This window comes from Phaethon lepturus, unplaced genomic scaffold (genome assembly GCF_000687285.1).
Source record: "Phaethon lepturus isolate BGI_N335 unplaced genomic scaffold, ASM68728v1 scaffold51703, whole genome shotgun sequence".
Classification (NCBI taxonomy): domain Eukaryota; kingdom Metazoa; phylum Chordata; class Aves; order Phaethontiformes; family Phaethontidae; genus Phaethon; species Phaethon lepturus.
In genome coordinates, this window is record NW_010530813.1 from 360 (window position 1) to 15,276 (window position 14,917).

The window sequence follows — 14,917 nt, forward strand, 5'->3', positions numbered from 1 at the left end:
TGGGCCTTCGCCGATGAGTGCGGCTTCCGCTCCACTGGAGGGGCGACACACCTGAACTGGAGTGAGGTCTCCTCAGGAGAGATGGATCCCTCGTGAGCCCAGCAGGGTTGCAACAGCCACCCCGCCTCCTCGGTGCTCTCCTCTCATGAAGGACTTCTTGTCATTTATTTTTAATTTGGGGTGTTCGTTGTTTGGGTCTTTAATGCAGAAAGTATTTTTACTGCACAAATTAAAGGGACAGTAGAGAATTTGTCTTCCAAAATCGGTGCTTAAATATAGCTTCATAACATGACTTTAAAATATTTTAATAAGTAATTTGAATTAATCTTTAAATCTATGCTTTTGTAGCTACCTGGCCTATCGCTACCTTTTGTCATACTCTGATGTGAACATCTACATGATGGTGGAACCGCTTCATATAAAGAACAAAGGTAATAAAGTTGTGGTTTGAGATGAAAGCAGCAGAATCACAAGTGCCAACTTCCTGTTGAAAAACTCTCAGTTTCGAGGCTGAATGTCTGAAATAGCTAACAAAAAATCAGTATTTTGTGACCAAACAGTACAAGATATATTTTGCCAAGTGTGGAAACAGTACAGAAAGTTTAACTGCAGCACAAGTGCAAAAAAACGAGAGACTTTGTCCAAAGCTTGATAAAGGTATCTTGACTTTGTTCTTCTGTAACTGTGTATATGCTTGATTATTGATAAACATCAGTATGAGTATGGTTTATAAATACAGCTAACTCCTAATTATCCAAACTTGTGTGGGCTGGAATGTCTTAGATAATTGAAAAAAAACAGGATAATTGGAGTACTGGGGAATTTGGTGCAGATACGTGCAGTGGGAGTTGGAGTTCCTTCAGCAATGTTTCTTGCCTTCATCAGTGCTGCAGTACTGTCTGATCCATGTTCTCTTTTACACTAAACGGGGAGGAGAAAAGACTTGATTCTGGGAGATCTGAGACAGCTTGGTATGCAGCCATCTTGGGTCCAGAGTTGATGAAATTTGATTTCGTATTAAGCAAGAATTTTAATTTAGGTAAAGTTTACATTATTAACTTGCTTCCAGGTGGGGGAAAAAAAGCCATGTAACCTTTATGTTGGCGCCGTGGAGAACGTGGGCTAATAGGCCTGCCAGACCAGAATAAGCTCAGAATAGCAAGTGTGGTCTACAACTGAAAGAAATTTTTGTAGGTAAATAAGTTGAACACTTATAAAAACATAGTTCCTAGTATATTGGTATGCAGACTGAGCTGAATGTTTGTCTTGTGAGAGTTGTTTGATAATCTTACTGGAAAGACCACAAGGCTTATAAGGCACTCATTGGAAAATCAAAATCTCTTGTTTCAGAGTACTGAATACTTGTTAATGTGATGAAACTGTGCATAAGTATAAACTTAACATAGACCACATGTTCAACAGTATTCAAAGAAATTTGTACTGTTTCAGCTACTGTATAATTGCCAATTTGGAATTTCTGCCCTATGGATGTTGTAAATTATGTAAATGGTTTTTGTTCCTGATGAACAACTTTAAAACAAATTTATGGGTGGAGGACAGTAAGACCTCCACTGAACAATAAGCACAGAGCAGTGAAACTATTGCTTTAATAATACCACTGATGGTAGGTTTGAATAAATGTAGTACCAGAGTGATAACAAGTGACTTCCAGTGTGTGTCATGGTCCTTGCATCTCCATTTGCTCCAATGTGCTAGCAGAATAGTGGCAGTAGATATAAGCCTTGTGTCTTCCTGCAAATACTCCATAACACAGGCATGCATTAGGATTGTTAATCAGATCCCTTTGCAAATACTTCTGTTTCTAGGAAGTTCCATGGAAGGCATAACTGTTAGAGGGAACTTGCTGTTGACAGCTGCAGCTGATCAGGGAAATACTGTGAGTTATTGCACTTTATAATTGCCCCAAATACTCAGACCATTTCTAGATGGAAGAAATGATCAGCGTATATTTTGCTCTTTCTAGAACTTTGAAATTTTGACTCTTTTTGTTGTCACATTTTGGTACATTAGAGTATTTCTACCCTAATGGGTACTGTTTTTCTGGTAAGAATCGCCTTAAATTTTTCTTCCACAGGTGTCGCATTCTGATTTGAGTCATGAGAAGCCAAAGAAATTGCAATATTCCTCTGAAAATGTTTTCTCTATTGGCTATGATAAGAGTCTCTTTAGTTCATTAATACCACCCCCTCAAATGAGGACTTGCCATCATTGTGGTCTGTTTGGTAAGCAGCTATTGTCCTGTAATCTGTGGTGCATAGTACATTTATCAGTGAAACTAGATCGTAAGGTTTGCTTGGAAATGTCTTAAAACAGCTGTATGTGTGTTATCTCTCAGATGCAAGTATAGTGGCTATTCAGAACATAGCTGGAACTGATAAACAGAAGAGAGCATGTCCTTAAGGAAAATGTGTTGGGTTTTTTTTTTTCTCCTTCTTAAATATAGAAGGAATTTGGGACATCTGGGGCAGTAATGTCTGATGGCTATATGCGAATACAAATACTTATTTCTCTGTGCTTAGAACTGTAGTGGAACTGTCTTGTAGTTATTTAATAATACATGGAGTCTTTATCTTAGCAGCTGTTGTCTCTTCTGATATAGATGTTTCTGACTTTTTTTTTTCCCCCAGGATCTCTCAGATGTTCACAATGCAAGCAAATCTACTACTGTTCTGCAGATTGTCAGAAGAAAGATTGGCCATTACATAGTGTTGTATGTGAGCCAATTAAACAGAAGTAAGTTTGTTAAAAGTTACAACAGATCATCATTAAGGATGTCTTTCCCAATACAACTTAACCATGTAAAGGCACTATTACAGTAAAATATGTTGCTTATTCTTAGGCTAGTGCTGCATTATCTCATACTTGTCAGAAAGCTCAGCTCTGCTGCTTTAGAAGGGTGACTTGAAAGATATTGTTGGAGTTCTTCAGGTGTTCTGTAGTGTGACTTAAAGCAAAAGCATTATTTATTTGCATCAGCACTCTGTGAGCACGCAGTAAGAATACCAGTTTATCACATGACTTTGTTGTTGCTGTTGATGACTTAGGGAAGGGAGGAGAAATGAAACCCTGCTTTTCGGCAGTTCCATGGGATGACGTAGGGAAGGGAGGAGAAATGAGACCCTGCTTTTCGGCAGTTCCATGGTTAATGGATTGCATTTAACAAACTCTGAAGAGGCACCCTTTGAATCTAACTGTAACCTCAGTGAACTTCATGGATATTTTATCTTTGAGTACACCTGCAATTAGAAAAATTGTCTCAGCCAGGCCATTCTCTAGCTGCTCATTAGCACTTCTTGACGTGCTAGTTTAGATGCTCAAGAGATCACTCCCTAATCTGTTTGAATTAAGGTAAGCGCTGTTAGATTATGACACAGTATAAATTGGCTAGCTGGTTTTGGAACATTTTAGGGGAGTGATCCATGCATTTAAGCTGACAATATCTAGCAAGGAGTGGTGATTGCAGTTCAGTGAATCTGCAACCAGGTCTCCATAATTGAAGTTTACAAGATACATTTATTTTTTTTCCCACAAGTTTTGCTACTGTGACTGAATGGGGGGACACGGGGACAATCTGGCATATACGTTTTCTGGCTATTATGTAGTCAACTGAAATAGCAACATTTCTTTTTTGCAATTTTATAGGTCTTAAGGTTTGCTTGGCATTACAGTGTTAGCAGAACTCTACAACAACATTCTCAGTTTTAATCAAAATTAATGTAGTTTTTGTTGATAGCATCAGGAAAAACACACAAAGTGTTGCATGACAGGGAACTAACAAATTTAGCATTCTACATTTTTCTTGGAGGAGCAGTAAGGGTTGACAAAAACCGCATACTATGAACACAGCCTTTTTGTTTTATTTGCAAGTAGATGTTATGAATGCTACTTGTCTGTCTTTTGGTTCTTCAAAATTCACGTGTGTCTTTTTGATTACAGTGTAAGTCATAACAATGGAGGCGAGTTACCTGCTAAAACTGAGAAGGGAGTTTATCTTAAGGTATAGTGAATATTGTATTCCGTCTTGAACGGATCTGCTGTGAGCCAGTTGCAATATGCTTAATTTAACCTGTACAGGAAAGGAACAAATTCCAAATGTTATGATCTACTCCACAAAGATCAGTGCTTCAAATCAAAAATTACCGGGAGAAGCATTCAAAAATGTGTTCCTTCTAGAGCCTTTAGCAACGCTAGCAGACAACTTGTTTTTTGTTTGAAAAAAACACTTGTGAAATTATTAAAAATCAAGACGTATAATGTTGCTAGAGAAATATTTTAGGAAGGAAACCAATGTAGCTTGTCCAATTTGGGGAAAAATTCTAGTGTCATCTTGTTTTCTGTATAGATGTAGAACTGATGCTTGAAGCCTTGTAAATTATTTGAGAAATACATTTACTGTAGTATTGTGTAGTAACAGAAGCAGATAACCTTTTGTATCTTTCCTGTAGCAGGAATTAAATGTGACACAGTTCTCCTTTGTAATGTTTTGAAGCCTCTTTTGATCTTACTTTCAGCCAAACATTTCCTGTAGCCTTCCTATGAACTATTCCGCAGGAGATCATTTTGCTGTCTTCATGGTTTCTTGGGATATTTATGAAAGCGAGTAAATGTGCATACCTGCAACTAGCCTTATGTTTGCACTGCACAAGAAAACTCCTTTGTGATACACTTCATTAAAGTAGCTCATTCGTCTGTTTAGCTTCTTAAATTGAATTTAGAAAGGAAGCTTCATTTTGGGTCATGAGACTTCTCTTAGTTCATCCTGATAACTTTCTGTTGTGTGTACTCGTGATTGTGTTCTAGTAAAACTGATCAACTGATAGTGAGGCACTTTCATATTGTATGGCCTCTTGATATAAATAAACAATTTGTAGCAAATTTATTTTGAAATAACAGAAGGTTTTTTTTTTTCCCTGGTTCATCTGAATCTCAAGCAAGTTCTGCGGAAGAAAGAGAACTTACATTGCATATTGAACAGTCTTTAATGTATTTTTGCTATTGTACTGTGAGATGTGTTTCTATGGAAAATGTTCTAGAACTATCTTTGTTGCAAGTAAACAAGTTAATTTGGCATTTGTTACAGTAATCTCAGTCATCGTGCATTGTCTGCAGTATGTTGGTCCAAATGTAAAACAGGTTTTTCCTAACGATGCAAATGAGATTGTTTCTAATGTTTTTAGGATGTCACAGACACAGATTGTAGGTAACAGTAAGTGTTTAGACTTTTTTAAAAAAAATGGGTGCCTGCAGTTAGAGCAGTAGCTATAATCTGCTCTGCGGTGTTAAGGCTACGAGGAAGCAGGTGAAATTCAATTCCTCTTATTTAAGAGAGCATCACAAGCAGGAAATACAGCTGAGTTGTCTTGTAAAGCAGGTGTGAAAGGAAGAGGTGAATGTGTGAGACTTCAACACTTGTTTTTCATTGTCTGTTCTGATAATGTTAAGTTACTTTCAAGAGTATTACAAAGTCTAAGACGTCTTATTAAAAGTCAACAAAAGTACTTTTTTACATGCTTCTTGAAATGATAAAAAGTTCTTTTTTTCGTTTGTTACTACAAGGTGCTACAGCTGAACAACTCCAGTTTAAACATAACTTGTAGCTGTTTTAAATAGGGTAATTCAACTTCTGTGGATTCCCTCAAGACAGAAGAGCACATCAAGAAAATAATGCTTTCAGATCTCCAGACTCTAGGGATCAAAAAAGCTATGGAAGTACAGGTACTTTTATTTTGGAAGAATTCTGTGATGCTTTGTTAGGTTTCATTTGACACTTTGTTAAGCATATATAGCTGTGTGTCACCTCAGCTCTTTGTCTCATTTTGCTCACTTGTAAAATTCCTTTATTTTTATAAAGATCAGTAAATGCAAGCAGGGGCAGTGGGAGTAAGTGAGGAAGATTATTTCTGTGAAGGTGAACATCACTGGTTTTGTTCCCTGCGGTTAATTACTGCTAGATTCAAAACAAAAGAAAAAAGTCGGGTGTAGGTTGAAATGCATTTATTGAAATGAACACTGGTCCTGAGTAATACACTGTAGGTTGTTATTCCATAATTTCTGTCAACTATGGCTTTTCCCTTTAGGGTACAGTAACAGAGTTCAAGAGTCCAAGTGAATTTTATATACAGATGAGTTCCCCAGAAGTTTTAGACCAGATCAGTAAACTTTCTGTGAAACTGCAAGACTGTTACGCTAACACAGTTATTCAAGAGCAATATATTGCCATCAAAGGGGAAGTCTGTGTTGCAAGATGTTCTTTGGATCAGGTAATGTGTGATTGTCCATAAAATAACCATTCTATGTTGAGCTTATCATGTTTTGCATGTTTTGCTTTTATGTCTCTACCAGTGAAGGCTGCTAATTAGCGATCAGTTTATTGTGGTGGAATTGTGGTAGTAACTAACTTTATAACATCTGGAACTCAAATTTAAGGTACTGAATTTTTTTCCCCCTCTAAAAAGTTTACTTCTATGTGTTTTATGTACTCAAGCCCTGTAGGCGCTGTTTCTCCTACCGTTCCTTGAGGGCTGTGGGTGGTCTTAGCAAATTTAAACTGCTGTGGTTAGAACAGTTTGGAATATGACTCTGCTTATTTAAGAAAGTTATTCTTACTTCATTTCTTACCTGACTTTTCTGGTTGCATTTCTATAGCCACATCTAGTTCCTGTTTCCCTTCCCACCCCTTTTCTGTATTTTTTCCCACTTTTCTTCTCCACTGTTAGCATATTCTTGATTTACTGTACGGTAGCCAGTATCCATAGGAGTAGAATTTTATCTTCACAACAGTCAACACTACAGTATGTTGTGTTCATGTGAGTCACTTCAGAATTGGTCAGTGCCTTTGGTAAAAAAACCTGATCAAGTAAAGGAAAGTATGTTGTGTTCTTACTAAATTATTGTTTATTCCTACACAGACCTGGAATAGAGCACTGGTAAAAGATGTGGATATATTGCAAAAGAAAGCACAAGTATTCTATATAGATTATGGAAATGAAGAAAATATTCCACTCTCCTGGATTAAAGCTCTGCACAAAGACATTGAACTGTTGTTTCCTCCATGTGTGAGTTCTATTTTCCTAATGGTAGCTGAGGTGTTTTAAATTAATAGCTCTGAAATGAGTGTACCTCATGTCTCAGTGTAGCTGTCATTACCACCGTATTTTGTGTTCAGTGAAAGTGATGCATAAAAACTGCTGTACTATACTGAGGTTCACCTTCTGAAGCGTTCCCTAGTTATTCCATAGGAGTGAGGAAGGCCGCCTGGCTTTTTTTCTTCCTACTCAGAATTCTTGGATTCTGAGCTGATAAAAAGAGCCTGCAGGGTGCTTAGGTCTGCATGTCCCTTATGTGCTAGAGGACAGCAGGGGAAGCATTCTGTCAGCATATTCTTACCTGTTCTCATGCAGTAGTGAAAAATTGCTTGTAGGTTGGGCAAACTTTATTTGCAGTAAAGACAGCTGTTGGTTTGGGTTCATTACCATACTATATGAATGTCTTCCATTACAAAATAGATGGTCTAACTTTAATCTGTGAGTTAAACTAGTATGTTTAACTATGCACAAAGAATAATAGAGAAGCATTCTTTCAAGCAGTGACAACTATGACTACTAGCTAGTGGAACAGTCTTTCATAGCTTGTTCACATGACTCCCTGCTGGGTCCATGAAAGATTTTGGGAGATGTTTGAAGGTTGGTGTAAATGAGGCAAGTTAGGACATGCACCTGTGGTCAGATGTGATGTGTGATACAGCCATGCCTGATATAAGACAGCATAAATAGTGGGAGAATCAGAGGAAATGTAGTTTACAGTTTGAACTTAATTTCCCAATTCTTAACTCTCTTGTAAAGAAGTTAGTTGAATTGATAGTGCTTCAAATTCCAACAGCAGCTTTAACTTTTACATGCAAGGTGATATTTTTGAGGGCCTTAATTATTTAGTCACTTTTTCTACATGGCAATGTATCCCTTCTATCCCCTTCTTGTTCTAATTGTAATTCTTTCCAGGCCATTAAGTGTTCCTTTGCTAATTATGAACCAAAAGAAAAAGGATGGACTGAAGGCATCACCAGCTTTTCTTCCCAGCTCATGGGAAAGCACTGTTCAGTAACTGTTGTTGACATACTGCAGGAGGAAATGATGTTGAGTTTTGCTGTAGACGTTGTTTTTCCAGATTTTGGTAAGTAGTTGGTAGCATGGAGGGGAAAAAAAACCAACACAATTGGTAAGTCTTTCATGTTCACTTTACCTGCCCCTACACCTGTCCAATCCTGTAAAAGAGGAGAGTTTTTTCTTTTGTTCTGCTCCTAACCTGCCCCTTGATTTTTTTTTTTAATTATTTTTATGTCACCTTTCCATATAGAAGTCATTTTAAAATGTCTGTACCTGAAATATCTTGTTACACTTAATAACCTTAAATTTTAGTAAGGCTGCTTTTCCAGTAGGATTGTAATAAATTAATCGCTTCCTGGATTATCTTGTTTGTTTTTCTGTTTTAAGAGGCATGCAAATTTGGGACCATGTTGTTCCTTTTAACTTTTTAAAAATGATGGTATAAGTTTCTAGTTCCACTAAAGATTTTACCAGTTTTTGTTACATTTTGTACGTGCTCGCTGAACAAGTATCCCAAAGAAAGTGCAGCCACTGGATATCATTGATCTGGCTGGGGAATTCTAAGCCTGTTTATGTTTCTAACTTAGCAACCCTCAGTGGATAGAGACAAGCAGAGCACCTGACCTCTGAGGAGTCTGAATTGATATTTTTTCAGTTGAGCTGAGGGGGTGGCTTTGACTGTGGATCAATACAGAAAAGGTGTGCCTGTTGTCATTATTTGGAGGGCTATTTTGTTTGGGTTTTTTTCCATCTGCAGAGCAAGAACGATAAGAGTGCTAAGAGCATATTCTTTTCATTGATCTGCAGCCTGCAGAAACTTTGAAGGAAATGGTGGTTGATCCTCTTAGCTTGCTAAAATTCCTGATGTGCAAGGAAGCTTATCTCCATGCCATAGTCCCTGCAGTCTACAAAATGATGGTTGGCCTTAGTCATATGTAAATTCAACTTATTTAGGATTGTGCTAGGCATATTTCACGCTTGGTTGCTTTACAGTACACTAATGACAAAGCAATAAACTTGCCAACCTCTTGGAAAGAAAATCACAAAAATCTCGCTGCATTCATGAAATGTTGCATGCATCTATTCCATGACTTTACGTGCAACTTTAATACCTGTATTCAGGTTTTCAGTTGAAAATAATGATATTGAAAGCTTGGAGTACCACTTCGTGCATCAGACATGGAATACGTAATAGCTAAGAAACTCAAGATTTCTTTGTAAATCTTGGTAAGTCATAGCATACTCTGAGTTGTAAATATGGAGGTAAGTTGTGAATCCTAGTGTGAAAAGCTGTAATCAGTTTTTCAGCCAACAGTCTTTTGTGACTATGAGTAAATGTTGATTGCTTTACTCATTTTATTTAGTCAAATGGTCTTGGAGCTGTAAGTGTCTTGAGAAAATTCAAGTAGTTGAGTTACTCTGAAACTACTTGTATTTTGCATTCTAAGCATATTAAGTGCTCAACAAATAAGTAGAACATGCTCACCTTGTGTAGGGATATAGGTCAGGCTCAGAAGATGGTTCTGAAATGAAACTTAAGTGGTGACTATCTTGTGTGGTAAATAACTTTTTCTTATGTCTGTATTTTAGGAGACTGCCTAGATAAAGTGCCTTTAGAAATGAAGTCTGATTTAACTCCAGGAAGTAATGTCAAAGGAGCAACCTCTCCAAGAGGTAAGAAAGCTAATCAAACCTCTTGGTAAGAGATGGAAAAAACTTGGAATTTTAGGTCCTCCCATGTTGCATGATATTATGAATGTAGTAAATAGTCTAGCTGTTTGCTAGCATTGCTTCATACTTGGAAACATTGGCTAGTGGAGCTTCCTTCAGTTCACTAGTGACAGTAGCACATACGCTTCTTAAAAGTACTTGTTTAATGATGCTTATGTGAGCATTAATTTCATGGATAATATGACAGGAGCCTTCAAAGTCCAAAGAGTCAGCAAAAAGAATAAACTGCTTCAAAGTCATCTAGCTTTTGATCAGCAACTTTTTTTTTTTTAAAATGTACAGTGTCAGAAAACCATTCTAAGGGAACTAAGGAGAAAATACCTGAAGATGAAGAATTTCTTCAGTGTGCTAATTCAGTTGTGGAGTGTGTCTCTGTATGTGTCGGAGACGCATTTTCTGGTGTGGTTTCCTGCGTTCAAAATCCAGAAAACTTCTTCTGTCAGCAGATACACGGTGCCCGTAAGTGACATGTTGAAAACGGGGTGTCAGATACCCAGTATGGCATTTTTCTCTTTCTACTACTCTTCTCCAGTAGAGAGTAGCTGGAGGGAACTGTTGCTATTCTTGTAGTTTGACCTAAAATGGTGATTCCCTGTAGCATTAGACCATGCCTCAGTCACTTAAGAGCCATGGTGTTGTGAAGGATGTTTTTGGCAGTGTTAGCTATTAATATCTCCTACTAACCTGTAAGGTGGTAATTTGTAGTCAGAGTAGTGCAAAGTAGAAAGATGGTGTGGCATGGATTTTAGCAATCTGAAGTCAATTTGTATCACAAATATTTAATGTTAAATATGGTTGCTCAGGCAATTCAGAAATGTATGTAAGTTTCTAATTACTTTGTTTATTCCTATTATGTTGCTTTACCACTGGAGGGAAGTGTTTCCTTATAGGCTGGGTGCGTGGACTGAACTTACTTGTTACGTAGTATGGGGACAATGTCTGAGAAGGCCAGATAATAGTGCCCAAACCCTGCTTTGGTGTCTTCTGATGCAGTAAAACATAATACCGTAAGTAACACTATAGTGGGCCACAGTAGGCTGCAGGGACTTCTAGTGCACCTCCCACCATGCCCACAAATGGATGTCTGGGGAAAATAAGAGCTGAGTAAGTTTGTGGGATGTGTTCTCCTGGCACTGTCTGAGCCAGTGTTTTTTTTATTTTCAGCTAAAAGGGCTTTTGCAGATGGATGTGATCTGGTATATCTCCTGCAGTGGATTTCTCTCTTGTGTACTTGTGCAGCCTTTGAATTCTGGGTAGACTCATAGCATAGCATGTCCTTCAGAAAGGAGTGGTGCTTGTGGTCTGCCTGTTGTTTGGAGAGCTGTCTTCCTTGGTTTCTTTCTGGCATGCCTCCACTAGCTAGGTTTCAATTCCTACTGGCTTCAGTTTTTTTCCTGTGTTGAAAAAGTCTGTGACTGGTTTACCCTGCCTGTTCTCTTTACCACTGCGATTCCTCAGACTCACGTGAGGACTAGTTTCAATCTTGTTGATTGAAGAGTTTTAGTCTCATAGCTATTTTGGTACCATGTTAAACATTGTGTGAAATAATCCCCATTGTACTACAAGTTGTTCTTCCAGGCTTTGAATTTAAGATTTGCATACTTCTGTAATAATCACAAGACAGTGAATGTTCCAATACCTATATATTTTAACATCAGGTCAACTTGCTGAGCTTCAAATGTCTCTTAATGAACATTGTGACAAATTTCCCAGTAGTCCAGCTTTCCGTCCTGCTGCTGGAAATGTGTGCTGTGCCCAGTTCACAGGTAAAAATGGAGTGAAAATAAGGCTTTTAATTTATGTCACTTTATTACAAAAAATAAACACATTTTTAATTATGTTTAGAAATGTTTTATGTAGAGTTTGTGTCTGGCTTTAGCTGTGGATGGCATTTAGTAGTGATTTAAAAAAAATACTAATAGCAAATGATGACATCTGTGCAGTACTAGCTTTAAAAAAAGACCATAAAATGGTGTCTTCATTGAACAAACTCTTAACACTGGGTTCATTTTTTTTTATAAAGGAGCTTTCTAAGAGACCATGAAGAATTTTTTTTTTTTACATATGTTGGTGAGCACTATTTCCTGTGGCTGGAAATAAAGATAGACTTGAAATTTTAGACCCCAAAAAAGGAACAGAAGAAATGGGATTGTATGTGATGATGCTGCTCTGATAGATGACTTCTGAAAATATTTAGCCAAGATCTGGTAGTCCTGAATTGTATGTTCATAACTTAGTTTACACTTGACAGTTACCACTGATGTCAAGTTTCTACAAGTCTCATGATAAAATTGAATCTTGCCTAAACATAGGCCAGTGTTCTGCGTAAAGCAGTGTTTTGTGCTAGGAGCTGGTAAGTCTATATGAAAGAAATACCTTTTATTTGTTAGAATCTGAAGTCCTGTTTGCCTGAGTGCAAAGAAGAATGCATGAAGATGAAGCTTTTCCTCACAGATCATTCTCCTTTTCATCCAGCTTTTAACAAGGGAAAAAAAACCTCCACACACTGCTGTTCTTATTCCTTTTTCTGGTTAGAAATGTTGATGCTATAATTTCTTTATGTGATTGATAAACATTCCTGGTTATTTATTTCTTTCTATTTCCTTTGGCTTTGCTACTTTGAATAAATTAGCTGTGGGACTGAACAGATAAGCTGAAATAAATACTTTTTTGCACATTCACAAAAAGCTAGTACTGCCAATAAGCTGTCTTGGCATTTGAATGGACACTGATTTCAGGTGCCTATCTAGGGAAAGTACCTCAGATGTCTTGATAAACTTGAGTAAGCTTGTATTTCTATTTCTCAAATATTTTAATTGAATTAAAATACTTAAATTATTAGATCTGTTGTGTGGCCTTTGAATTGCATGTCATTGTGGTCAGCTGAGATACTGTTTGCTGTTTGTTTAAATATATTGAGCTTAAGCACTATATCCACATAATGTAGTCAAATTTTTGTAGCAATATGTATTTGTGAGGGGCGTGTTCTCTACAGAAAGAATGAGTTTGCAACACTCAACTCATACAAGGAGTGGTATATGTTGTGTCCATAAGGGGTTTGCGAAGGTTTGTGTGAACTGTAATGCTGCTGTTTTATGTTGAGATTAACTTTGTATTTTTATATTGGTCTGCCCAAAAAAATCCTGCTGTTCTCAGAAGTTAAAAGCAAGTCCAATGAACATCTGTATCTTCCTTTCCAGAAGACAATCTTTGGTATCGTGCTGCTGTTATAGCGTATGTTTCTGAGGATACTGTTTTGGTGGGCTATATAGATTATGGTAATTTTGAAGTTCTTGCGCTGACTAGACTCCGTCGTATGATTCCAAGATTAATGGACTTGCCAGCTCAGGCCATAAGATGTACCTTGGCAGGTATGAAATAAATGATAAGCCATTTCAAATTGGATAAATGCAAAATAAGTGGTGTCAGATAATGATCAGACCTGTAGTATCCTCTGAAAGACTGGGAAGGATGGAGGTGACAGTAGGCGTTATTTCCAGAATTCTTAATTGTTGTGGCATAGCTACAAAATGTGACAAATCTTTTCTAATGTACCTGGTGACCTGCAGTTGTACATTTGGAAAGCTGTATTATATTAACCTGTCTGTTAGATTTTGCATGTGCTTTTGTTCGAAGCAAAATTCAGTCACCTACTGGATTTCTGGAATTCTTAAGTCTATTGTGGTTCTAACACTGCAGGGGAATGTAAAATTTCCTTTTATGTCTTGAAATTCAGAACTGTATCTGTACCCTTCCCCTGAGGCAAATGTAGTGAAATGACTGGTAGACTCCGTAGGTTTGTGAAATCTGTCAAATTATAAAGGACATTGATGCTTCCTAATTCATCCTTCTGTCTCAAGCCAGGATAATAATTTGCCTTTTTTTTTTTACATACTTGTTTAACCTGCTGTTGGAAATGGTTTATTTTCTCTGTTTGGTCCCATCACTATGCAAGACAGTCCACCCCTTTGCTTCAGTACCCTTCCTTTAGAATACTTGATGTCTATCCTTCCTTTACAATACCTGATATTTAACCTGACTTTCCAAATTTTGGTAAAGTTAGAGCAGCATTCTAGCTTCTTTCTTTGGAGAAAACATGAAGCAATGCTTCCCTTGTATGTAGAGATCGAACCGATGCATATGGAATGTGACGTAAAGTAATCTTTCTTTCTGGGGCAAACTGTGATGCCAATAGCTGATAATGAGTGTTCTAAGCCTAAGAAAGGTCTTAAATGTAACATGGACACAAAAAAAGTGATCAGATAAGATGCTTTCTGATTAAAGTCAAGAATTACTGCTGCATAAAATACATCTTCCTGGAAGGCGACTTTGCCAATCTGTTACTATAAAGTTCTGGTTATAACTTGCATTTTAGTAATAAATTTAGTAGCTTAAAGAGTATATGGTTAAGGAGGAAGAAGCTTATAGTAGCAGGTATATTGGCTGAGAGAGGTTAGTATTGTTCAAAACTATAGGTTGTATTCATGAGACCCAAAGACTGACACTTCTTATAGACATTCATACTAAGGAAGTATTAAACCTGAATTTACGCTTCTTTGCATAATAGACTAGTTGTACATGATCTTTGTCAGATTTTTATGAAATCCAAGTGCTGCAAAAGTTCAGACTCTAAATAATTGGGTTTGGAGTCTTATTACAAGCTGAGGAGTGGGGGCAAGTTACTTGGTATATCTGCTGCTTAATCTATTGTTTTAAACAGTGTTGTACCTTTCCACATATTGTTGAGATTTGGACTGACCTCAGAACCTTTCCATACTCTGTGACTTTTCAGGTGTAAAGCCACCATTAGGAGCCTGGACCTCAAAAGCTATTTCGTTTATGAACCAACTGGTGAAAGATAAAGTGTTCACAGTAAAAGTAGTGGATAAAGAGAGTTACAGATCTGTGGTGCAGCTTGTAGATGCATCAGTTACTCCAGTAATAAATATATCGAGCCATCTCATAGAGAAAGGCTGTGCAGCTGAGGAATCGAGGATGGCCTTGCCAGCAATCGGAATGAGTGATGTTAAGCAAGCGAATGGTGAGTATGAGCACATCCTGCT

At 37.4% G+C, this 14,917-nt stretch overlaps 1 protein-coding gene across 1 annotated transcript in view; it reads left to right on the forward strand.

The window, feature by feature from the left end:
- Window positions 1–348: 348 nt before the first annotated feature.
- The window catches only part of LOC104618706 (tudor domain-containing protein 1-like), a gene marked incomplete at both ends in the record, with an annotated part of 27,926 nt that continues 13,357 nt past the window's right edge, over window positions 349–14,917 (forward strand). Inside the window, 11 exon segments of the mRNA XM_010284367.1 lie at window positions 349–473; window positions 1,827–1,897; window positions 2,096–2,243; window positions 2,649–2,754; window positions 3,958–4,018; window positions 8,142–8,190; window positions 9,714–9,797; window positions 10,137–10,313; window positions 11,513–11,620; window positions 13,055–13,225; window positions 14,647–14,895. Of these exon segments, the coding sequence (XP_010282669.1) occupies window positions 349–473; window positions 1,827–1,897; window positions 2,096–2,243; window positions 2,649–2,754; window positions 3,958–4,018; window positions 8,142–8,190; window positions 9,714–9,797; window positions 10,137–10,313; window positions 11,513–11,620; window positions 13,055–13,225; window positions 14,647–14,895 (1,349 nt within the window).